Source organism: Carettochelys insculpta, chromosome 14, assembly GCF_033958435.1.
Source record: "Carettochelys insculpta isolate YL-2023 chromosome 14, ASM3395843v1, whole genome shotgun sequence".
In the NCBI taxonomy this organism is placed as follows: Eukaryota; Metazoa; Chordata; order Testudines; family Carettochelyidae; genus Carettochelys; species Carettochelys insculpta.
Window position 1 is genome coordinate 5,016,198 of NC_134150.1, and position 26,157 is coordinate 5,042,354.

Consider the following 26,157-nt stretch of genomic DNA (forward strand, 5'->3'; position numbering starts at 1 on the left):
ATCCCTCAGATTGTGGGGTATGCTGTGCCCTCCACAATATCATGAATGTCAAGGAGGAAATCCTTCCTCCCAGGGTGGAGGGCTGAGACCCGCCCCCTGGATGAACAGTCAGCCTTGGCCCTGGACTGCCAAGCCCACTCTGCTGATCTGTGGATATTGGTGGGTCTCCGGGAGAACTTTGCCCGGGGGCACCAGTGACCCTCTGCTGGGTGGGCTCTGCAGGCTTCCCTGATCCACAGCCCCACCCCTGCTCCCCACCACAACCTGTGCCGCCCATCCAACCCTCACTGCTCCCCCACCACAAACCCACCCGCCTCCCCCACAGTAACAAGGGACATGGGGATGCTGAAATAAATAAGCATGAGCCACCGGGCAAAGCCCACCATAATGGCTAGTGGGGAGCAGGGCTCTGGGGGCGGAGCAGGGAGGCAGCAAGTTGGGCTGGCTGCTCCATCAGGGCCCAGCCAATTGTCCTTAGGTTACCCATGAGCTCAGCTCAGGCCTCCTGCAGCCATGCCAGGTCCACCTTGTCCAGGCACAGTGGCCACTCTGCCAGGTCATTTTGGTGGCGGACGGTGGCTGCATGGGCATTGTCGTCTTCCTGCGAGCGGCAATATGAATTCTGGGTGCAGACTTACCTGGGCACTGGTGGTGGATGTGCCTCTGCCTGTCCTGGGCTTCCCAGCCCGATGAGCTGGACAGCCCTAAACGTGGGGCTTGCCTGGCCTTCAGATGGTGCAGCTGTAAGGATGGAAGGGTAGAGTTGGTACATCAGTCCCACACTCCAGTGCTGACGGCTGTGCCTCCCACCCCGCCCCCCCATGGGCAGCACCTCCCACCACCAGGTGGAGAAAAGAGAATGTCCTAGGAGCACCGGCATGCGTGTTCTGCAGTGGGCCCTGCCGCACAGACTCTGCAGTGCCTTGGGGATGGGGCTGACCATTGCAGGCCCCCTGTTACAGCCAAGAAGGTGTGTCTGGCCACAGAGAAGTTCCTGCATGGGTGGCAGGTGAGCTGGGCACAGCCTGGTCCTTCCCACCTCTCCCCCAACATACATGCATGAGGCCAGCAGCACTGTCATCTGCAGGCATGCTCACATGCTGGGGGTTCACTCTTAGGTGGTGTGTCCAGGGTCCAGTTGCCGCCCATGTGACTGGCCTGCTTACAGCCATGGCAGGGGTGGGTGTCCCCTCCCCATATCCTGGGGTGTGCGAAGAGCTGGGCACTTACTGGGGGGTTCATTGAAGATGTCTGGGGATAACCTGCTCAAGCTTGCCCAGCTCGATGAGCCCCAGGGCACGACAAGAACCAGGGTTCTATCACTCAACTTGTCAGATGGGGTCTGCGTCTGGCTCCAGCACGGTGGTGTGGTTGGATGGTCCCAGCTGGTTTTCCTCCAGCCCGGGCTCCTCCTTGGACTGTGCAGGGGACTCTTGTGCCACTGTGTTGAGAAGGATATGGGGGAAGCGGTCCTCACCCTGGAGGAGGCTGTGTAGCTCCTGATAAAAAGGACAAGTGGCTGGTCCTGCCCCCAACTGCCTGGCCACATCCCTGGCCCAAGCATACCCCTGGCCCAACTCCTTTACCTTGCAGTGCACCTGCTCAAGTGTCCTGGTAGCATGTCCCCTAGCCGCCAGGCCAGCAGCTAGCCAGCCATTGGCCAGAGGTAAATGCCCCATGCCCCCGCCTATCTCCTTCAGGATGTTCTCATCCTCCCACAGGCCCAGGAAATCAGGCTATGTCCAGGATAGGGCCCTCCTGGGACCCCTTCGCTAGCTCCCTGGAAGGTCCCTGGGGGACGTGAGGCAGCTGGCTGTCACTCAGGATGGGCACTGCAGTAGGTGGCTGTGAAGTTGTGGGGCTGCTCAGATCGGCTCTTTGCTGTCTCCATGCACACAGCTTCCTGCTACAGGGTCTCTGGGCTCCCTACACCTTCAAGGCAGCTGGACACAGCATAGAACTCCAATAGTGCTGGCTAGGGTGTCCCCAAGCTCCAGCTGTCCTGTGCCATGGAGGACAGGGCCCCTGGAACATCTAAACAGGTTGGGTTGTTTTTTTTGTTTTGTTTTGTTTGGGAGAGTCTTTCGAAGAAAGGTGCTCTTCCTCATCCGGGAGCAGAAGAGGGCTGCCAGAAAAAGTGCCATGCCATTTTGATTTAATATCAAAAGAACACATTGTGTGTGCAGACATTTCACAAGTTTTTTTTGAAAAAGGCTCAGGTATTTTGAAAATACTCGCCAGTGTAGATGTCACCACCATCTACCAACAAGACTGTAGTCTTTCCAACCATAAACATCATTAAATGGTGCCTCTGAACTTTTGTATATAATATGAAAACAAGGCCATGGAAGACTTTTTCCACCACGTTATATTGGAACAATAAGCATGGAGACTTTTCACCCCCTCAAGGATACAGATGATCAGGCTTTGTAAAGATTTAGTAATGGATGTGTTACTTAATTTACCTGTTTACTGCCACCTCAGGTATTTACAGGAGTGAGAACTTCTCAGAGGCTGAAAGTTTCAGAAACAGGAACGCTATTATGCAGTGTTGAATGACTGTTCTCAAGCTAATCTGTTATCGTAAGGAATTTTTAAAAGGCTTAATTGAGTTAGACAAAACACTGATAATCCTTAAGCCATGTTTAATGGATAGGTGCAGTGTGCAGAAAGAACAGGATTAAGAATCACTGATAATTACATGGCCAACTGTACAGATCAAACTCATGCACATTAGCATGACAACACATTGCTCCACAGCTTTATAAAGCAGTTTTGCCATCTACAAGTAGCAATACTGACAATAGATTCTGAGATTAAACAGCACCCCAGAAAAATGAGATGGCTACTTAGCAATAAAATATTATCCCTGAGCTAAAACAATCCATTGCAAATCTACCCACGTCAATATGTCAAAAGGAGTCTCAGACCATGGGGCTGAAATCAAGTAATTTTCCTGAACACCTACAAGTTGCTATGACCATGCAACTTCAGCTTCTCTTGTTTGTGCAAAGATCAGCTATCCAAGGCACACTGGGAAACAAAGTTATAGGCTGCTGTGGAGTACATTTGGAATTTTAAATGCATGGAAAGGCTTTGTGCATTTATATGTATAACTTAGCGACTAGGTGTGCAGACAGCAATTTATGTGCATACCACCCACATGCACAGAGCCATTTTCTGATTGTGATCAAATGTGCACAGAAGAGCTGACACTTTTTGGAAGAAAAAAAGCCCTTGAAAATATTAGAGCTTAAAAAGGACACCGTGAAAGAAGACATTAGTATAGTAAAAAAGCTGTTCCAGAGCCATCTTGTGCTTACTGGTATGTAAAATCCTAGCTGATGCGTCTGGTGTCTCTCTCTTGCATATATTCTGAGATAGAAAGTGGAAGTCCATTTTTTAAACTTGTGGCCAAGCACAAAAGGACAGTAGCTATTTGTCACCAGCTTCTGGGAATCATAAAGTTGTAGCTGACAAAGGTAAAACACGAAACTTACAATTCCAAGATTGTAAATTGATAACAAAAAGGAGGGTTTTGGCACTGGTCTTTGCAACAGCACAGAAAGTTATACTGATTGAACACAGAACCTCTAGGTTATTTAAACTGAGCATCCTAGAAGCAGTTACAAGATGCACAACCGAACTTCTAGATGTAAGCAGCTTTGGGATTTACAAGAAAATAAAGAAAAACTATTTTTAAAATCCACCTGAATTTGATAACTTGAAGTTCACTCTGTAACTTAGCTAATCCATTTGGTGCACTTATTTGTCTAAGGCTCTGATAATCGAATTTTCTGACAACGTAGGTAACCATCACATTACGCAGTATATCCTCCATGGAAAGTTATTTATACAGAAAACATGATTTGCCTTTTTTTTTTTTTTTTTTTTAAGATTAAGCATTGCATTCCTTTAAGCAATTTAAGAATAAATTTCTGCTAATACTTAACTAGCAATTCCTTGCTTTATATGAGGTATTACACTCAGTGTAATTTAAATAGCATTTGAAACATTCCAACGGGAATCAAATAGCACTGGCAGAAGCAGTCTGCTTCTCTTACGTCTCCATACAAACCTGCCTACTGTCTGTACATTTACTGCACAGCTGTACAATGCTAGGTCCTCTATTTTAATGCCTGTTACACAACACATTGAAGTTCTTTGGAATGAACACATGCAAAGCATAGTTCATTTTAGTCTGTATGCTGTAATGGTCTAAAACGTCTTGAAGCTCTCAGGTTGCTTAGTTGCTATAAGATGTGGAAATCCCACTGATGCTGGTCATTAACGTTGAAGTTGGTGTCCAGACCAATCAGGTAGACATAAGAGTAATTTGCTGGAATTACAGATGGTTTAGTACATCAGTATCAAAATAGGTTAGTTGGCCACAGCCGGAGGCCCTTCTGGCAGAAGGGATGCAAAGAAAGTCTTGAAGAAAAGCCAGGCTGTGTTCATAAGCGAAGGCCTGTCCTGCTGATTTTCTGGTAAAGCTCTTCCTTCATCAGGAATAGCCTCAGGTTCACCTTCACCTGCATTCTCCTCCTGTGAACATAAAGTGTATTTCAGAAGTGGGACAGCTGTTTGAACCAAACCAAACTCTACAACAGATTCCTTTCCAAAACAAGCCATTTTAGTTTTTTTTCCAGCTGAAGAGTGTTAATGACTTGTTAGTTGCCCTGAATGTGCTGCTGTATTTCATGCCTTTGTTATTATCCTTTGTCCCAGAATTATAACTCGAGACTACACAGCTGAAACACAGGAAAGACACACAATCATTTTCACCAGGATCTGTCCTGTCCGGTGCTAAATGAAAATATTTTATGACAGATTTAGAAGTGGGAATGATGCATCTGATACATCACACAAGCTGCTAGTCTGGTTCTAGCTGTAAAGTGCTCAGTACCAAAAGCATAATTTCTCACAGATCAAATGAAAATGCCAACTTGAACATGGACCACTAATGGAACATGCAGAGAAACATTGTCTATAACTCCAGTACCAGATTAAGTTCTACCTGCAATTATGACAGCAGTTGACTTTCAGTAGAGATAAGCTGTGGTGGGACTGTTACCCCTGCTGCAATAGCGTAAACAAGTCCTGCAAATATTTGCCTCTTCCCAAAATATGAAAGAACTGTTCAACCTGTCATACTGTTAACAGCTATAGCAGCACTTGCAAGCTGGGATTTTCTGGAACAACTACCAGAGACTGCCAGGGTTAAGTTTCAAAACCAAAGAGTAAAATTCCCAACAAATGATAGGAAAGACACTTTGGTTTTATTACAGTGCTAACAACTAGAAACAGTAACTAGCTATAGAGCAGGAAGTAAGTAGATCCCACCTGTTCTTCACCCACAGCACATAATTTAATTTCTTGAATGCTGTTATTGTTTTATCTAATTTCAGTTGCTGGGTTTAGCATGAAAGTAGTTGGTTGGTGTTGGTAGCCATAAAATATAACTCCAACTCTATAACTTATTAAGAAGAAAATTAAACTAGTTCAACTATTATTCGACCAGGGGAAGAAGTTTTCAGCAAAAGATTCTGCGGGAACTCTCCATCTATACTAATTCATAGGTTTGGAAAACAAACTAAACACTTTGAGGATTTCCCTTTGATGCACATCAAATATTGAATCAATACCTGTAAGTTATTGTTTTGGTCCTGGTTTACCACAGCTTGGGGAAGAATGTTGTTTGGAAGAGGGTGAATTCGCTGTCGCCTAAATGGAAACCATCCAACATGGTGCCTGGAAGACAAGAATATTGTTATTAGCCGTTGGCTAACTATTTCTCCTGCCTTGCTACATGTCAGGTCTAGAAAACACTTGAACATACACACAAGAATACAGGTCCCCAGGATGCTAAGATACATTCTGATTTGTTGAAGTTATGGAGAAAGGACTCCCAAGACCGCCTCTGTCCCAATCCCTATCACCCAGCATTATGGCAGTAAGGGACAGCATAGCACTTAAGCAGCACATACAGCTCTGTACACACTGATGCATCACAACCTAAGGGGTGTTGACTGGCAAGAGTTGCAGTAGCACCAGAACGAGGACTTAGTGCTCCTTTTTAAGAAGCAGCTTGTAGTGCCCCGTCTGGGCTTTCTATATATCTGCCCTGTGTTAGCAGGATAACTGCAATTATAATGCTGGCACAGCTCTGTCATCCTGTGAGGCTCACAAACAGGGGTTATAACATACAGAGTAACACGCAGCCACTCAAGCTACTTCTCTCCCTCACCCACCCAATTATTTTGGCTAGGTAGGTTATTTCTTAGTGGTACTAATAAGCACTGATGTGCATACAGTTAAACCAGTATAAAAGGATCTTATCCTAGTGTAGCACCTTCCTGTCCCATATGGGAATAAGCTACATAAGTAAAAGCACTTTAATACTACTATGAATGCATACACATTCAGGAACTGAATTGTTTTAACTATACCACTAGAATTAAAGTGGTACAACTGATGCATAGACATGCTGTAAGAGACTTCATGATAAAGACTATTGTTGGAGTTGAAAGTTGAAGTTGAACATTTTATTCTCTTTTACTCTCTTTTAAACTTTGAATTTTAAACTTAACAAGGTAACAATGTAAGGTAACATATTAACACATGTAACACATTGATTTTATTGACTGAATAAGTTCTTCAATTGAATATGTGTCTCTTGTTTTAGAGCTTAGTGAATTTACTAAGAAAGAAAGAAAGTTTGGAATTGTGTCTATGTTAATGAAGATTACAAGATGATGTTGAAGGCTGAGGCCTTAATTGCTTGATTTACAATGCCAATGCCTTTTGCTCTGCTTTTCTCTGAGTCTCCTTGTAAGAATTGTGTGTGTGTGTGAAAGTGGTGTGTCTGTGTTGAGATAAAGGTGTGAAAGTTATACCCAGAGCCAGATGGTCAAGAAAGGAGGGGCAAAGCGTGGGTGAAGACAGACTCCAAGGCATCAGAGAAGGACCATCAGTGCGTACCCCAGTTAAGAAGTGACTGGATTGGCAGATTGACGACTCTAAAGCATGGAGCAGGCACCACTAAGGACAATCAATTACAGGATGAGCTTTTCGGAGATGTTTTGAGAATGATTGGTATCGAAAAGATAACACACCAGTCACAGACTGACCCAGCAAACCTCAGTGAAGAAAGGATTACAAAAGCAGGGTGCTTTGCCATGGGTTTTTGGGTTTGTCTTGCCACCAACTCCAGGACAGCATTGGATTGCGACCAACGGCCCTGCTCCCCCTCTGTGATCAGTCTCGCTGGCCACTAGATTGATCCAGGCTCTGGATTGGTAAGTATAACATCATTTGGCAGGACTCTGTGTGTGTGTGAGTGTATGACTGCTGAGAGCTGAGCACTGAGTCTTGCTGCCTCCAAGGGGCAGACTCCTGGGGCATCCATCAGCCACCCTGGCCGCCTGCTGCGAAGGGACAATTCATCCTAGCAGTTAAAGACTTGGATGGAGTGAGCTTTCAGCATTGAGTGGTCCCTGCTATTGTACCTGGTGTGTGTGTGTTGTATGTGTTTGTGTGTGTCTAAAAAGCATATGCTACTGTTATATTCTCAATAAATGTGGCATACTGCCTTTTCCCCCACAAAAGATTTTGTGTGCTTTGTTTAAGCATAACACTATCATGGTAGACACAAACTATTCTTAAGAACAGTCACCTGCATGACTCCAGTCAACACTGAAAGGTTTCCCTCATAAAACACGCATACTTACAGATACATCAGCACTGTGCCTCCCATTACCATTAGGAACCTGCTCAGGCTGGAGTAGAAGTAGATAATGTTGATGAAAACGAAGAACAGGGTTGCTGAATACAGCCAGTCCAACCAATCTCGATTCATTTCCTCCTCCTCTTCCATTAGAGGACCCCCTTGGGCATTCATTTGCAAGTTCTGATTGGCCCCTGCATTAAGTTGAGGTGCGTTATGGTTTCCAGGCAAGTTTTGTGCAGGAAATGCATCTGGAAGAGGGGCTGGAGCAGCAACTGGTGCTGTAACTGGTGCCAGTGGTATCTCTTGTGACCTCTGGGTAGATGATCTATCAGCAGAAATGGCAGCCAAGCTGAAAATAAGATAAAGGCAGTAAGACTTGGCCAAGCTATGCAAGGATAATAAGGTAAGTATAAAAACAAAAAAGCAGTCCAGTAGCACTTTAAAGACTAACAAAATAATTTATTAGGTGGCGAGCTTTCGTGTGATAGATCCACTTCCTCAGACCATCTGAAGCTCACCACCTAATAAATTATTTTGTTAGTTTTTGAAGTGCTACTGGACCTCTCTTTTGTTTTGATAGAACATAGACTTACATGGCTCTCTCTCTGTTACTAACGTAAGCATAAGAATTTCATGTGCAACTAGGAATCAGCATGTTGTGGTTACAACAGTGACAGAAATCAATCCTGCTTATGCCAGTGACCGGGCAAGTTGTATTTTGTAGGTCAGTTTCACCTTCTATAAAATGGAGCAACATCCATCTTCATAAAGCTGGAATACAAAGGGTTTATTTCAGTAGCCAACTGTTGAAATCTTTCAAAAGCTCGGTACTTACAAAACCCTGTGTGAACCTTTGAAGCACTTACAGCTTCAGGGTGTATAACAACTGTGCTTTATTAAACAAAATATTGGATTTTTGTTTAAATCCTGGGTTTAAGAGACATCTTATGTGGGAATTTTGGGAAAAAAAAATCATTCCCTAGATAAAAAAGGAAAATGTGTCAAGTGTAAGCAGTGCAAGAAAGAGATACAGGGCTTACTGGCAAGAATCAATCGTAAGGAAAAGTGATTATTGGGAGAAAAAGAATGTGGGTGGAGACATGAATATGGCTGACTGGCTCAACTAGTTTGTAACTTAAATGCTTCAATTTGCAATTCAACATTCTTCAAGATTCCATCTGTACCTTTTCGTGTAAGTCTGATTTGACAAGTAAATTCCCAAACTGTTTGCAGTCCTGGATGTTGCTACATAAAAAAGTTCAGCTTAGCTAATCCTTATGGCTTTAGTTAACTAGGTTTAGAGTCCACCACTCAAACATACAATTCAAAGCTGCAGTAGGAGAAATGGAAAGATGCCATTTGCCCTGGAGCGTCATTTTCTTTTATATGACAATACAACTTGCCCCTGAATTTGGAACATCATGGCCATAGCCCATAAGGGTGACACTAAAGCCACATCTACACTACAGCCATCTTTCAAAAGATGATCTTCAGATCTTCTTTCGAAAGAGCGTGTCCACGCATAAAATATCGAACTGCTCTTTCGATAGCGTCCACACAGCCCCCGCTCTTTCCAAAGACTGGGCTAAGCATAGAAAAATCCAGCGCCACGGGCAACTACTCTTTTGAAAAGCGGGTCCATGGAGCATCTACGCATCCTTTTTTCCCCCCAAAAGAAGCTTTCCAAAGGAGGCATTCTTCCTGATCTGGGAGCAGAAGAGGGCTTTCAGAAGAGGAGCCAGATTCTTTCCACTTTGGATCAAAAGAGCATTTTGTTTGTGGATGCGCCGCACGTTTTCCAAAAAGGGCCTGATTTTCTAAAGACCTTGCTAGTGTAGACACAGCCATATGTGAGTCTATTCCCTATTTTACTTCAACTTAACTCAGCTTTCCCAAGGGAATCCCCATTCTCTACTTGTTTTCTCAGAAAACAGAAGTGCTAGTGAGTTCATGAGGGCTTACTCCAAAATTAAGTGCATTTTAAGCAGTCAGTGTTAGCCTTTTGGTAATTGGTTAAAAAAAAATCATTGATTTAAAATCAAATCAACCCAGCTTAGCTTTATATAGGAAAAAAGTTGCAACTAAAACTAAACTGAATTACATTTTAAGAACCACATACAGCATTTACAGACACTTGAATCTCCAAGACTAAGAAACTATAAACCCTAACCAACAACTATACACCGCACCACGGTCACTAACTCAGGGACCCATCCATGCAACAAACCTCGTTGCCAGCTCTGCCCACATATCTACACCAGCAACACCATTACAGGACCTAACCAGATCAGCCACACCATCATGGGTTCATTCAGCTGCACATCTACCAATATAATTTATGCCATCATGTGCCAGCAATGCCCCTCTGCTATATGCATCGGACAAACTGGACAGTCTCTACGTAAAAGAATAAACGTGCACAAATCAGATATCAGAAATGTCAATATACAAAAACCCGTAGGAAAGCACTTCAATCTCCCAGGCCACACAGTAGCAGACTTCAAAGTAGCTATCCTACAGCAAAGAAATTTCAGGACCAGACTCTAAAGAGAAATTTCTGAGCTACAATTCATCTGCAAATTCGACGTCCTCAGCTCTGGCTTAAACAAAGACTGCGAATGGCTGGCTAAATACAGAAGCAGCTTCCCCTCCCTTGGTGTTCACACCTCCAGATCAACTGCTGGTAGTAAGCCTCACTCTCGCTGACTGAGCTAACCTTATTATCCCCACCCTTGCTCTGGCTTATTTATACCTGGCCCTGCAGATTTCCAAGACCAGCATCTGATGAAGTGAGTCTGCTCACGAAAGCTCATTCTCTAAACTTTTCTGTTAGTCTATAAGGTGCCACAGGACCCTTCGTTGCTGTTACAGATCCAGACTAACACAGCTACCCCTCCGATACAAGACTAAGAAAGATACCTTTCAGCCACATTATACTTAAAGGAAGAAAACAATGTCTCATTAAATAGTTTGAACATTTCAAGGCTCCCAGTCATGTGAAACAAAAAAGGAAAAACTTACTATTGCATGTAGTACTGCCTTGCATAAATCTGCTGAAACCAGGACATCTGTAATATGTTATAAGTAGCATATGCAGAGAATCCAGGATCAATGCCATGGTGAGGCTGCTGGGCAGTTTCAACCCTTATTCAAAAGAATAAAACACAGCATGGTTTGTTTACAAAAGAGAAGACATGCCCACCTCCCCAAATCTTTCCCTACCTGTACCACTAAAGAGAGAAACAGCTTTTGCCATGCTGTGCATCTTACAGCGAGTCAAGCAGACATTATACACTTTCAGTAAAATTTACCTTAAATCTGGGCTTGAAATATCAGTCAACATTTTTATTAGCAGCGTGAAAGCAGAAACCTACATTTTAGCCTGAAACTGTGCTGTTGCAAAATCAGGGGGACAGGATGTCTTACAGACAGGAAAACAGTCTTACACCTAACTGCATTAGAAATACCATCTTTCTGATGAAATGGTTTGATATTCTGCTTCTATTTTTAATTCAGATTCATTCAAACAAAACAGCAATGCTTAAGGAATGTTTCAGAAAGAAGTACTATGATCTCAGGAAAGCAAGCTCCCTCCAGCTATCCTTCAGAGACTCAACAGAATAGTAGAAACTACAATTCCTGAGAGAAAAATATCTCCTAACGAAGACGACACAATTATAGGGTCTACCTGCATAAGAATTTAGGGGAAAAATAGCTCTTGGGTTCATGCTTCCCTGAAAATTTAACAGCAATTCTACTTTTCCATGTAAGTGTAGGGAAAAATAACTCTTTCCACACCAGCTGGGAAGGCATTCATCCATTAACCACGACAAAGTCAACTTACCTTTCCCAAATGGTGTCTCTACACTAGCCCCCTTCAAAGAAGGGGGCATGCTAATAAGCAGGCAGGTCAGAGACGGCTAATGAGGTGCTGTGATGCATATGCAGCACCTCATTAGCATAATGGTTGCCGCAGGAACTTTGAAGCACCGACAGGCAGTATAGCTGCAGGCGCTTTGAAGTACACACTGAGCTTCAAAGTTCCCTTACTCTCAAAGGGTACTCCCAAAAGAGTAGAACACCTCACATACATTCCCCAGACATTTACAATTCTATGGCATGAGGTGCTGTTGATTCAGATTAGACTGTCCAATAAAAACCCCACAAAAATAAAACAATGATTGTTGACCACAGATGTTCCACATTTTCAGAAAGTTATCACCATGTGCAGCATATTTACCTAGTATTGGCTTCTCCTGTAGAAAACTGGTCGCTGGAAATCTCCCTTTGTCTCAAGCCATCACTTGAAATAACTACAGAAGGAGCTTGACCAGGTCCTGAAACAACCTTTGGCTGTTGCTTGGTTTCATCAATCTAAATAATAATACAGTTAATACTTGGGCTGATTCAGAACAATATCAGACACAAACTATCTGTTCCAAAGCTAAAAGAAAGCACTGAATGCTGTCTTCAAATTTTACCAATTGCTTTGTGAGATTTTTGACAATGGTCATTACACAATACATATTCATAGTCTTAGGCCTGGTCTACACTAGGGAACAAAGTCAATCCCAGACATGCAATGCTAGCTACATCATTAGCATAGCTAGAATTGATGTATCAGGATTGACTCTGTTCCCTGGTGTAGACTGGGGCTCTTCGGGCTCACACCAATGTCCCTTACTCCATGCGATAGCATGGAATACCAGGGTCACTGGCCAAGCCCAGAGAAATTGATTTTGCTGCGTCTTCACAGATGTGCCAAAAAATCAAACTCTGGAGGCTCAATCACGGCACACTGAACCCACGTAAGTATAAAGATACCCAAAGACTTTGTTACAACCAGACCTTCCCTACATATTCTGTTTCCAATACTCTTCTAAAGGTGACCTGAAAAGGAAACTATTAGTTTTGTGACACCACCCACTTCAGTTTCATGATACACAAAGATCAGAGTTTATTTTTTAAAGATTTGATTTGCTTGGTGGTTTTTTTTTTTTTTTTTTAATATTAGACATGCAGATCCCGTGCTGTTTAAAAGGCAATAACTGTACTCTTGTCTATACAATCTTGTGTTGTACCAACTGAAACTGGGGTAACTTTATGCTTGTCTAAATACAAGCTATACTGTTCTAACTATTCCATTCCTCCACAGGAGTAAGTTATAACAGTGTAAGTATCCTCATAATGGTACAAATGCATTCATTCATACTAAATATTGGACCCCTTTATACTGGTATGGCTAAAATGGAACAACTGGTGTGTTTAGAGAAACTCTAAAGTAAGAAAGCAAGCATAAAAATGTTAAGCTTCTTCGAGTAGTTTTTGTATCAAAAAGCAAAAAGAAATTGTTTTCACCCTTCCCTTTTTTAATTCTTTTTTAGGTCCCCTTTAAAAGCAAATAATCTGTCCTAGTAAGTGTAATACGAGAATTTTAATGTGTAACCAATTTTAGATTTAATGAAATTAGGTCTTAAGTCCTAGAAGCATGTGGGTGGCTGTGCTGCAAACTGCTCTTCAGAATTAGGACAATGCACTTTAATCAAAAGGCAAAACTTGAGTATTTCTAGACCTTAGGATCTCTGCCACTTGTGTTGTGACAAATATCCAACTGGAATTAGAACCTTCTGTAGGCTGTTCACTTCTGATTTCAAGAAGGGTTGAAATTTATGCGTTGAGATATGAAGCTTGTGCATTTTAGTCGTATGACCTAACTTCAAAAACAAATATTTTTGACATCATATGGTACTTTCTACAGACCCAATACATATTAAATTGACAACCTAATGCTAACTTTTTAGTTTCAATTTCCTCTTCCACAGATTTCTGAAGGTTTGTTACCAAAGAAAACCCAGTAAAATTCATGACGGACACTCCCTATTCAATTGGCAATCACTTTTCTCTCCCATTGATGAGAATAACCATCAGTGTGATTGAACTCTAATCATGAGGAACAGGCCCTACAATCTCACCCTTTGCATGCAACCTAACCACCGTCCATTATTGGCAGAAGAGTCTGGAATAAGGAGGTATCACTAGCCATTTAATACAATTAAATTACATGAGATTAAATATTTAATATCTCAAGTTTACACAATTGGAAACAATTTTGACAAGTTAGACACAAACCAGGTGAAATACTTCATTGGACCAACTTCTGTCAGCAAAAGACAAGCTTTCAAGCTCCACAAAGTTCTTCCAATTAAAGTACTTATTTAGGTGCTAAATTTGCTTGTGTGTTTGTGCGCATCCATCTGTCCCCAAAATAAGACAGCTACCCCTCAGAGATTATTCTAACAGTGTAAATATTTTCCAGACAGCCCTCATACAACTCTGAAGCAATATTGTCAAAACACTAAGTCCAGGTCTACACCAGACCTGAAAGTTGACCTTACATACACAAATCCAGCTACAGCGATTGCGTAGCTGCAATCAACATTTCTACAATCAACTTATTTGCCATCCTCACAGAGGGAGTTCTATGGGAGAAACTCTCCTCTCTTACTCCCTGTGATAATAAGTACTGAGGTCAACAGTTGGGTCCTGATACTTCAATTTTGCATGCCCCCACTTGGCACATGAAACTAAACCCCGGAAGATCGACCCATTCAGAGTCAATCTCCTGCTAAGTACAGACATACCCTTAGTAACAGAACTCTGAATACATGAGAGTTACCACCCTGCTTTTGCCATAGTATCAACTTTTACAAATATACAGTAATTAAACAACTAAATCTGCAGAATGTGATCTTCGTTGATCTTTCCAATCCCTGATGCAGAACAAAAGTCTAAATTTAACATACCTTTGCACTGGCTTCTTGCATTTTTGACAGTGTCTTTGAGTTGTACACAAGATGAACAGCATGAAACTTCTCCTGCTAAAATAAAAATCAAATCATTTAAAATAATCATTCCGCTTTTATACTTTGTTTGACTTAATTGATGCTGCAGTGCAGCTACCACAAACATGTCATTACTGTACCTTGGGCAGCACATCTTTCAAATATAGATGGTCAAGCAGCAGCTTCCCAGAATAAATCAGCTTCTGGTCCTCCTCAGGCTTTGAGAGAAAACAAAGTATACTGGTTACTAATTCAAACTCATGCAAATACCCGAAAACAGTCAGCTTCACACAGGAAAAGCTGTGTAAGTAATCACTGAATCATCAGCAATTACACACTGCTGTCAAATACACAAATCATAAATGCTGCTCTCAAATCCAACAGAAGGGGCGTGCATCTCTTAAGAAAAAATTTGGCTTGTAAAAATTAATTCAGGCCATAATTTTTATAAAGAATTTGTAATACCGTAGACATGTTGACAAATGTACACAGAACAAGAATAAAAACACTTTCTCCAGTATATGATAGACTAATTTTGTAGTACAGGCCAGAAGCCCAGTATCTGCTATCTCCACTACAATCATTGCAAAAAGGAACATCTACACTCCTTTAATCAAGAGTTCTGGGATACTGACCAACCTGAACAGCCCTGCAAGCACTTTGCAATCTTATGACATAATTCTCACCATCTCTCATCCAGTAAATATTTGAGCAGCTGTTTATACAGAAATCTTCCTTGGAACAATATACAGTCATGGGGAGCTGCCCAGTAGCAAGAGATCCCAGTTTCCCACCCCCTACAGGAAATTGCCTGCTCTGCTAACCTACAAAACAAGAGTCCCTACTACAGCTGCTTCCAAATTTAAGTCTTCAAAGCCTGCTGAAAACCAATCTTCAATGTGATTTTTTTTAAAAAGGTCATGTAATTGAGCACTGATGGAAGCCATTTTGCAGATCAAAGCAGCATATGAAGACCTCTAGCCTTCTGCTGACAGAAACAGACAGCATCTCCCACAGCAGCGTATCTTCATAACATGCATGGAATTTTGTCAAAGTGTCCATCCTCATCTGCCACTTGAAAGCAGGGTGGATAAACATTCATCACAATAAATAAGATTTCATTTAAATTAAGTAGGTAGGTTTAGTTTTAAAACTAAACATACTTAAAATTAAACTTGAAATTTACAATTTATGTTAAGGCTTAAGTTTTGAACCTTGTGAAGTCATTTGGCTGCAAGTTTTAAAGAAATTCATAGAATCATAGAGCTGGAACGGACCCCAAGAGGCCATCGCGTCCAGCCCCCTGCCTCAAGTAGGATCAACCTCAACAAAGTTGTCCAAGCCAGGACTTAAAAACCTCTAGGGATGGAGATTCCACCACCTCTCTAGGCAATGCCGCCCAGTGCTTCACCACCTGCCTGGTGAAGTAGTTCTTCCTAATATTCAACCTACACCTCTCCCTCTCTAACTTCAGACCATTGCTCCTTGTTCTGCCGCATGTCAGCACTGCATCCAGTTTCTCTCCATCCTCTTTAGAGACCCCCTTCAGGAAGTTAAAGGCTGCTATCAAATCACCCCTCACTCACCTCTTCTGCCAACTAAATAAGCCCAAGTCCCTCATCCTCTCCTCATAGGTCATGTGCTCCAGCCCCTTAATCATTTTTGCTGCCCTCTGCTGAACCTGCTCCAGCACATCCACATCCTTTCTATAATGGGGGCCCCAAAATTGAATGAATTTCAAAGTACTGAAAGGTGGAAATCGATTGCTTGCCTGGCCTGGTCAGGACCTCACCAGTCCTGGAAAACAGAATTGGCTGGACAAGGGAAGGCTCCCTGCCTAGCCCCGAAGCTGCCACTCCACCACCGGGCTGCTCCCATAGTTTCTGTTCTGGGGCTGCCAGAAGCTGGCTCAGGTCCATGCTGGAGGCTGTCCCCCAACTCCAGAGGGTACAGTGGAAAGGCAGCTCTGGCCCTGTGCGGTTGCAGGTGAAAGCCCACTCCAGCTCTAGCTCCGCTGGGGAAAGCTAGCACTGAGGGGCTGCTGGCAGATGCTGACAGCCCCAGTCCTGCACACCGCCCCCAGCCCCGGGTGATACCAGCTCCACTACAGCCCCACCACCAGGGCTGCCAGAGGTCACAGGCTGCACCCTACTGCCTGGCTCTCTAGTCCACTGATATATGTTATCCTGCCGAGAGATGTCGCTGGACCAGAGAATGCTGGATTTAGGGGTTTCAACTAGTACGTTTCCAGCACATACAGGAGAAGTTCAACAATTTTAACTGTTTGTACAGGGTAACTGAATTTGAATCCCGATCCAAGCAGAGCTTGCTGCAAACCACAAGTAAAAAAATAAACCCAGTTAGGGAAATGCATCATATGTTAGTGTTTCCTAACATAACAGAAAGCTAAAAAACATAAGCTCGCTTAAATACATATGGATAAAAGCAACAAAGAGGAAGCCGTGCTAGTCTATACACTATCAAAACAAAAAGCAGTCAAGTAGCACTTTAAAGACTAGCAAAATGGTTCTCTGTGCCTTAAATATTGAGTCTGTTCTGTTCTGGCTATGGTCTGAAGAAGTGGGTCTGTCCCACGAAAGCTCACCTAATAAACCATTTTGCTAGTCTTTAAAGTGCTACTTGACTGCTTTTTGTATGGATAGAAGTAGCGTGTCTTTACCAAGACAGTCTGTCCCACAAAATCTTATTCACCTAATAAATTATATTGTTAGTTTTTAAGGTGCTACAAGAAAGTTTTTCTGTTTTGTGAACATACAGACTAACACGTCTACCTCTCAAACTATTCAAGTTTAGTGCAAAATCTTTATTTTGTTACAAATCAACAGGTATTAACAGTCATTAACCAAAAAGAATCAAACTTTTTCAAAAATCAGAGAGAAATCTCTGAGCTGCAATTTATTTGCAAATTTGACTCCATTAACCAAGGATTAAACAGAGACTGGTAGTGGCTCGCACCTTACAAAAAGCAGCTTCTCTGCCCTGGGTGTTAACATTTCCCCATTAGATACTGACAATGGGTCATATCCCCTGTCTGATCTGACTTGTTTTTTCTTCTTTTGATATGTACTATTAATAATGGGCCATTTCCACCTTGCTGAATAGACCTTGTCAGTTCTGGCCCTCCATTTTACTGGGACCCCACTCTTAAAATACCCATCTGAAGCCCCCCCCGCCCCCCAATGCATCTGATGAAGCAGGTCTTTGCCCACAAAAGCTTATGCTCCAAAATATGTTAGTCTATAAGGTGCCACAGGACTTCTTGTTATCAAAAACTTTTTAAAAGCTACTAATGCATGCAAAACCACAGTTAAAATATATTATATATTACACCAAGGTTTCCTGCTTGCTGACTGGCAGCTTATTAAAACTGACTTAAAATCAACCCACCCTGTTTAAAAGCACACAGTGTGCCTACTGCCACTCTTCATCATTCCAATTTGCATGTTTTAATGGAACATTATTTGATTCATCTTAAGATTTATCTAGAATAGTTATTCAGAATTTCCTATTTTGCCGATAACCAGAACATCTTGCATACTCCTAAAAATAACACTTGCTTGGTACACTGTGAATTAGTAGGAACAAAATATTAAGTCCAAAAAGGTTTCTCTCAAGCTAATACCTACAGACTAGTTTGTTATTTCATAACTAAGTGCTCTTTTGACATAAAAATAACAGTCATCTAACTCCCGCCTTGCCTACAACACTTAAAAAAAGTTTATTTTGCCTACACTGCCACTTGATAAAGTTTTTCCCAATAGTAACAGAGACGCCAATTATATACCTCAGCATCCAACAAGCTCCTAAAAAAGGTCAGCATCTAGTGGCAGCTGAACAGGAACAAAGCAAAAAGCCCCCAAACAGTTTCACCATATTTTGAACAAGTTTCGCTTCTGTATTTACAAGAAGTTTCAGTAACATATTTACAAACTGTTTTGAATTGCAATGTAACATTTGCAAAGAGCTAACCATGCAAAAAGCAGGTGTGCTGGAATCTTCTGGAAAAAAAAACTGTTTGGCTTTGTGTCATCAAGCTTTAAAGAGACAGCAAATACACGCTGTAATTTCCTGACCCTTGAACACATACACAGACACCAAAGGGATGATGCAATATCTTTGTACACGTTGAACCTCTGTAATCCAACATCCCCAGGACATCACCAGTGTCAGACGAGAGAGTTTGCCAGCCCCCAAAGAGGTCAATATTTTCTAGCACATTACCAACACTTCCACTGGTTATTGGGCTCTTAGAAGACATTTAGAGGTAACTTAGAGCTAAATAACAACACAACACACTCTCAAAAGGGTAGCCATGTAAGTCTGTAGTGTCACAAAAAAACCAAGAGTTGCACCTTAAAGACTCGCTATTTTATTTCATTGACTGGGTAATGAGCTTTTGTGGATTAAGACCCACTTCGTCAGATTCTTTAAGACACAGGAGCACAAAGTGGGGTATGTGAAATTTTGGCTGCTGGGTCTCAGGCTCATCCAGCTCATTAAAAATGAGGAAGCAGGTTACTGTTTTTGTTTGTGTATTCACATTTCTATGTCAATTAATAAAATATTTTACATTCTACAGACTTATTTTCTTACAGGTACCCAAAACTTGTTTCCCCCCATATGAACACAACTGAAATTTCCATCAAATTACATCTGAAAGACTGGGGGGGCTATTCACTGCAGGGCCGAGTTTGCTCGCGCTGGGTTTCACATGCTACAGGACTGCTTGCTTTCTTTAGCACTGAAAACAGAGCCAGGACTAGGAGCTGGAAACAAACTTTACAGGATCTCGGGAAACCTGGCCACACCCATGGTAAGCGATGGTCCGGCTAACTCACACCATGCCGGATTAGGGATGTTTCCGGAGGAGAGAGACTCAACCTGTATCGACCCCACTTCTGCTGGGGCGGGGGGGGGGGGGGGGGGTTCGATCGGGCCCGGAGCCCTTCGTGGGGTGCCGGTACAGGCCCTTCAGCTCAGGCTGCGGAAGTTTCTTCCCCTCAACATCAGAAATCGGCCCATTAAAAATAAAGGGCGGAGGGGGAGAGAAGGAAACAGCCTTCCAGTTCCAGCCGCAGAGGGCAGAACACGGCCGCCATCACGAGGAGTTTATTGCGCTACGAGGGAGGCCAAGCGACGGGGCGCGGGGAAGTGACACCGGCTCTACCTCCAGTCGGCCTCCCCGGGCCAGGAAGAGCCGCCCCGACACACGCAGCCCCGCCAGGGGGGGCTCCTAGGGAGGGACCTGTCAGTCAACCGCCTCGCGCTCGGCGGCAGGGGCTCGCGCCGGGCCCCTCCCGCCCGGGGGGTCAACAGAAAGTCTCGCGCGCGGCGGTTGGCTGCGGGGGCTCGCGCCGGGCCCCTCCCGCCCGGGGGGTCAACAGAAAGTCTCGCGCGCGGCGGTTGGCTGCGGGGGCTCGCGCCGGGCCCCTCCCGCCCGGGGGGTCAACAGAAAGTCTCGCCCGCGGGTTGGCTGCGGGGGCTCGCGCCGGGCGCCTCCCTCTGGAGCCCCGCGATAGGGCTGCGCGTGTGTGGCGACTGGAGCGGAGCGGGGCGGGGGGGGCGGTGGAGACACCCCGGTCGCGTAAAAGCAGGGAGCGGGGCCGTCGGCGGCCCGAGGAAGGGAGGGACCGGCCCGAGGTCCTCACCGGCCCGTCCGGGTGCAGCTGGCGCAGCCGGGCCTTGAGCTGCCGCACGGTCCAGCTGGGCTCCCCGCGGAGGCGCAGGTCCGGGTGCCGCTGGGCGGGGCTCCTGATGAGCAGGGTGAAGGGCTCCGCGTCCTGACCGGGTTCCATGGTCCGTGGGGCAGCGCCACCGCGCTCAAGGAGCATCAAGTTGTTACACGACGACGGGCAGCGTCTCACGCCGGCCCCTTTTATAACCTCACCGCCCCTCGCCCCTCCCCCTTGCTCTCAGTGCGCTGTGGCTGCAGCGGATTGGCTCCTCCTGGGGAACGTGGCAATACGTGGGCCTATCAGAGAGCCGATCCGCCCAGAGAGTGAGCGGGCAAGGCTAGGAGGAAGCGGGTCAGGATGGTTGGGTGCTCTCGGGCTGGGGCTGGAGGGAGGAGTAAAATCAGTCAGTGCAGTGGCCGTGTGACAGTGATGTCCGCGCAGCGAGCTCGCCTTCGTGCAGGTCGGTTTCGTGGGGCACGGCAGTGCTACCTCACCAGGAGCGCACGGCGGTCTGCGAGGGCATTGCAAGGGGTCCAGGGAAAACATGGTCACATACCATGAGTTTTAAATAAATTACAAGATGAAAATCAATTGTTATTTTTAAATTAAATGTTCGGTGATTAATTGCTGCCCCAAAATCTATGTTGTGGTTCCCTTTTTCATGTAATGAATTGTGCATAGTGTCTAGAATTGGCATTGATGGGGGGTCTGCAAAGAGTTTGGGGGTATGCATGGGGGTCTGCACTAGTGAAAAGGTTGGAAACCACTGTGCTAATGCATCCTTTGCCCGCTGAACTCATTCAGTTCTCGATTCAGCCCAGGGTGCTATGGAGGGCAAGAAACAGGAATTCCTCTTGTCCAGCTTTTGTCTGTCTTGTCTGCTTGGATTTAGAACAGGAACTTGTCTCTTACCTGTTTGTACAATGCAAAAAATAATAGGATCTCAGTCTCAGCCTGACTCTCTAGGTACCGTTGTATTGATACAGAAATAACACCTCTCCAGCTTCAGTCTAACCCTAAAGAGGAGCACCTGTACTGAGACTGTGTTTTCTTTTCCAATGTCTGAGGTACAAGACAAATTTCTTCATGGTGGGGGGAATTACAAAAGACATCTTATCAAAGAGGTAGAAGTGCTGTTAAGTCCTAAAAGTCAAGGACAAGCTCCCTGATATGATCTTAGTGTCGAGGAGACTCTTTTTTTCCCAATCGTAGTTTTGTGCTGAACCCTTTTTCCTCCTCTAGGTTATATCTACACTGCCCTCTGCCTTTTGTAAGGGGGATGCTAATGAGATACTTCGGCAGATGCTAATGAGATGCTGTCATGAATATGCAGTGCCTCATTACCATGATGCTGGCTGTGGCAATTCAAAAGTGCTGCTTTCAAATGATACACTGCCCATGTAGATGAGGGCCTTTTGAAAGCCCCTTCTTCCTAAAACCAAATAGTAATAAAGGCTTTCCAAGACTGAGGGGTCCTTTCAAAAGCCCCTCATCTACATGGGTGGCGCGTGATTCGAAAGCAGCACTTTCGAATTGTTGCAGCTGACATTATGCTAATGAGGTGCTGCATATTCATGGCAGTGCCTCATTAGCATTCCCCTTTCGAAAGGCAGGGGCTAGTGTAGACAATTCCTAAGAGTCTAGTCCAGCTGCATTGGCATCAGTGGTAAAATTAGTAGTGTGAATTGGATGGTGGTTGCAGTGTGATTTAAAAAATAAGCAAGATTTGTGATAAATACTAACCCAAAGTTTTTTTATTTTTCTGTACATCTCGTTAGGTGCGCAGTTTTCTCTGGCTGCTGGAGACTGTACTTCAGGGCAACAGTTGGTTCACAGCAGGTATTTTACACTTGTCTCATGTTTGTGCCTTTTGCAGGGTTAGAGATATAAGGAGGGTGAGGGAATAGCTTTAACTGGATCAACTGGGTAGCTTCTGAGTTTGTAACACATCCCTCATTCTCAATGGGACTGCTTCCCATTTTGTTCTGTGGAAGAGGTAGGGTGAGGATGCAAACTTTGTGGCTCTGAACAATCTCTAATAAAGTCCCCTGGCATGTTGGCTGTGCAGTCTAGCAATCTGTAATTTGTAGCAATGGCATCCAGTCCATCCTGTATATGAGAGTTGGCAACCCTGTCTGGTTGTTCATCAGGAGACTCAGCAAAAGCGTGAGTGAGGAAGATGCAGCTGGCTATTAATGTGTATGTAGTATGAACAGCCAATCCACTGTCAAACAGAGCATGTGATGAAGGTAGGCACCACATATATCCCCAGGGATAAGCAGTGTTGGGGCATAACCCCTGAATCTGTAGGCCTTGGCAAACTGTGTCTTTGGATTGCTCTACAGCTGCACGTGCTCCATGCCTTCACATGCCCTAATAATCATGTCTTCTATCAAAAAGCCAACCAGAAAGTACCGAATGTAGCAACCAAGCACTTCCATGTATTCCCAGAGCCCAGAGACTGCTGTGATACCGCTGAGCTTTACCAAGCCTCTTCTAGGCTCCAGAATTCTTGTGACTGCCCCACCAGGACTAGAAGTGTATTTGGAACCAGAGTTGACTCTAACCAGATCCCATGGATGCGTACAACAGCAGAAGGGCATTTTACTCTTTTTGAGTGATACAGACACGAAACCTGGAAATGGTAGAAAAGGCTACAGCCTAAGCATCAGTCAGGACAAAGGCAGGGAAGCCTTTGTCATTCTTCTGCACTACTCTGTACTGATTAGGCCTCAGCTGGAGTATTGTGTCCAGTTCTGGGCACCACATTGCAAGAAAGATGTGGAGAAGTTGGAAGAGGGTCAGGGATTAGCAACAAGAATGATTAGAGGACTAGACAACATGAGCTGTGAGTGAAGACTAAAAGAATTGGGCTTGTTTAGAGAAGACAAGACTGAGAGGGGACATGGTAGCAGTTTTCAAGTACTGAAAAGTGTGTTACAAGGAGAAAAATTGTTCTCCTCTGCCTCTGAGGATCGGACAAGAAGCAACGGGTTTAAACTGCAGAAAGGGAGGTTTAGGGACATTAGGAAAAACTTTACCTGCCAGGATGATTAAACACTGAAATAAATTGCCCAGGGAGGTTATGGAATCTCCATCACTAGAGATATTTAAGAGCACGTTAGACAGACACCTGTCAGGGATGGTCTAGACTATGCTTAGTCCTGCCATGAGGGCAGGGGACTAGACTCAATGACCTCTCGAGAGCCCTTCCAGTTCTCGTGTTCTATGATTCTAAGCTATATATGTTTTGTTGGTAAGGGATCGAAGGAAGAAATCAGTGCTGCTCGGAAAGAGATTTCCTTCCATTTCCACTCCAATATACAGATCCCAGCGATCAGATTCAAGCATTTCACAGAATGGTTTAGAACTTGGAAAAGTGAAAGCAAAGCCTCTGTGGCTGGCAGCTGGTGCTTTAAGCTTCTTTGTAAATAAATATCTAGGAAAAAAAATCAGCTCTCCCATTTCACAGCAAATCACAAGGCAGCATTCCTAAACTGCGCAGGCACAACCAACAGTGTGTTCAGATGCTCATAGAGCTGTGGCTTTTTATTAGATCAGTCAGATCCCCTACAAAAAAAGAATTGTCTGCTCCAGCAGGCATGGAGCTGAGTTGGAGTGGCAGCTTGTTGCTGAACCCATGAGTCTGGTATGGTTCCTTTAATGTCCCTAATTCTGCAAGTTATTTGTTTTCCAGCACTCTGGAGCCTGCTGTCTCGAAAACACACACCTCTGTTGTGTGTTTAGAGAGGAGAGCTGCATGGTTACTCATTGTTCACTTCCCTTGATGGCAAATGCATTTTTCAAAGGCTTTGATCAGGCACAGAGAAAAGGGGATGACGTGCTTGGGCTGTATACAGTTCTGTTACATTTTAAGCACCTTAATCCTGGATCCGGTTGCCCTTGGCTCTCTGACAGACCCTGAGAGATGGGAGAGAGGGATCTTTGGAGGAACTGATTTACATCAGTTGTAGAATTTCTTTAGGGGGTAGTTCATACTACTGAGATACCAGCCTAAGTAGAGAGGCACTATAGAGCTGCACTGAGTTTTGGGGAGCAATTTGGACAATTTCTTCTTTCCCTCCCCAGAATACAGGGCAACCTGGTCCCCCAGATTTTGGCTGATCTCTTCTGTGAACCAATGCGGGAAGCAGAAAAGAACAGTGGCCCCTCTTTTCCTCATATCGTCCAATTTCTTGGGACAACATAGGCTCCTAGAGGTGCTCAGAGAGAGTCTGTGCTCTGATGAAGTGCTCTGTGCTTGGATGGGGAGATGCAAGATTGGGAAATGCTCCTCGTGTCCTCTGCTTGGACAAGCAACCCTGGAAGGATCTCTCACAGTCAAGTCCTGCATGATGAGGATGTTTACAGTAGTCCGATTGTCAATATCAGGTAGAGTTTTGCCCATGAAATGATCCATGCTGTGTACTGAAACATCAATTAACACCTAAAAAGCTGTTTGAAGATACAAAGTGCCATGTAAAAGCAAAGCGTTGTTATGCTCGTTAGTGCCTGGAACACTGGAATTTCCCAGGCTGCGCGCCTAACGTATCTGTGTGTAAGACCTTATGGCATACAACTGCAGTTTCCAAAGAACCTGAAAGTACTGTGCTCACAAGCTTTGTAGGCAGCTACATTTCATTCACCTATTGCCACTCAACAGGCTCCAAAATATGGGGAAGGAGCAGACGAGGCGTCATCCTCTTTTTGACTCTGCAGAAAAGCAGGGGTTGGGCCTGACATTTTCAAAAGTGATCACTGGTTTTGGGCGCCCTACTTGAGACATCTCAGGCTGTGGGTGCTCAGCTTCCCTAAAAATCAAGGCCAAGCTGTCTAAAGACAGGATCCCAAGAACTGAGGGGTCTAAAATGATTAGGCATATCTGAAAATCTGGCCATGTGTGTGCCAGTTGCAGTGCTTGATGATCCTGAGCACTTTAAGATAAGACAAGTGTAATATCTGTTGATGTTATAATTCAATCCCAATTCCAAATTCAGGCAATTTTCCTTTGCCTTTATCTAGGTTTTTGTTCTTGCCTTAAGATAAGGCAAGAACACATATCATCAATGATTATTCTGCATTTCACTTAGTCTTTGTTCTGTGGTAACTCATATTTGGAAGGAACTTGATGAACATGGGGTGACCAGGACAGGATGAAAACATCCTATTGTGCAGTTAACTCTGATGTGCAAAAGTGCAGGGACAAGGCCTTTATATATCAGTGGCAGTTTCTGGGCCTTATTCTGATTACACTTACAGGGGTGTGAATAAATTACTGAAATCAACCGTGTTTACTGGTGTAAAACCCAGCAGACTGAAGTCCTTTAGACAAGATTGTCAGCTTACTTACAACACTCCTGCTAATGCAAGATTCTAATGCCTGAAGTTAAAAGATGTTCCCTTTTCAAATGTAAAGTGCAACTGGACAGTTGTAATTCAACAACAACCTAGATAAAGGCAAAGGAAAATTGCCTGAATTTGGAATTGCAATTGAATTATAACATCAACAGATATTACACTTGCTTACATTGGGCCTTCAACCAATTGATGTCAAAATTAGTTTGCAAACAGTAAAGAATTCAAATATCAGAGAGGTAGTAAAGAATTCAGTTTCAAAACACTTCCCATGAGGCTTGGAAGGTGCCATCTTCATTTTGCTCAATATTTACATCACACACACAAATGCATGCACACATGATCTTAAAAGAAGTTTAAAGTTGCAAAGTCAAGCCCTCAAAGGTGAGGAAATGCCAAAATTAAGATTTGCAGTCTACTTGTAGCCATGTTGGTTCAAGAATATTAGACAATGTGAGTGAGGCCATATAGTTTATAGGCTGACTTCTCTTGGTGAAGGAGGGGTTTCGATCAACATAGGGCTCTTCTTCAAGTC

At 44.0% G+C, this 26,157-nt stretch overlaps 1 protein-coding gene and 1 long non-coding RNA gene across 4 annotated transcripts in view; one reads left to right on the forward strand and one right to left on the reverse strand.

Annotated features, from left to right (window-relative positions):
- Window positions 1-2,630: 2,630 nt before the first annotated feature.
- HERPUD1 (homocysteine inducible ER protein with ubiquitin like domain 1) lies at window positions 2,631-20,422 on the reverse strand. Of its 2 annotated transcripts, none has more exons than XM_075008624.1 (8): window positions 20,241-20,422; window positions 14,712-14,789; window positions 14,533-14,604; window positions 11,970-12,103; window positions 10,751-10,873; window positions 7,731-8,078; window positions 5,646-5,751; window positions 2,631-4,545 (listed from the first exon to the last, which is right to left on the reverse strand). In XM_075008624.1, the coding sequence occupies exons 1-8, from the start codon at window positions 20,385-20,387 to the stop codon at window positions 4,381-4,383; spliced, it is 1,173 nt and encodes a 390-aa protein (XP_074864725.1). In that variant the 5' UTR covers window positions 20,388-20,422; the 3' UTR covers window positions 2,631-4,380. The 2 variants fall into 2 exon arrangements, with proteins under 2 accessions (XP_074864725.1, XP_074864724.1); XM_075008623.1 differs by having other exon boundaries at window positions 14,533-14,607.
- Window positions 20,423-20,618: 196 nt separating this feature from the next.
- LOC142020827 (uncharacterized) overlaps window positions 20,619-26,157 on the forward strand; it is a 63,754-nt gene continuing 58,215 nt past the window's right edge. For both annotated transcript variants that reach the window (XR_012647508.1, XR_012647509.1), the window contains exons 1-2: window positions 20,619-20,727; window positions 22,046-22,106. This is a non-coding gene — a long non-coding RNA (uncharacterized LOC142020827). The remainder of the gene's footprint in view (window positions 20,728-22,045; window positions 22,107-26,157) is intronic.

Excerpts from the sequence above, each read along its gene's own strand:
- HERPUD1 (XM_075008623.1), bottom strand. The coding sequence starts at position 20,387 with ATGGAACCCGGTCAGGACGCGGAGCCCTTCACCCTGCTCATCAGGAGC. Across the intron at positions 14,790-20,240 it reads AGCTGCACCCGGACGGGCCG|CCTGAGGAGGACCAGAAGCT; the intron begins GTGAGGACCTCG and ends TTTCTCTCAAAG. Across the intron at positions 14,608-14,711 it reads TGAAAGATGTGCTGCCCAAG|CAGGAGAAGTTTCATGCTGT; the intron begins GTACAGTAATGA and ends TTTTTATTTTAG.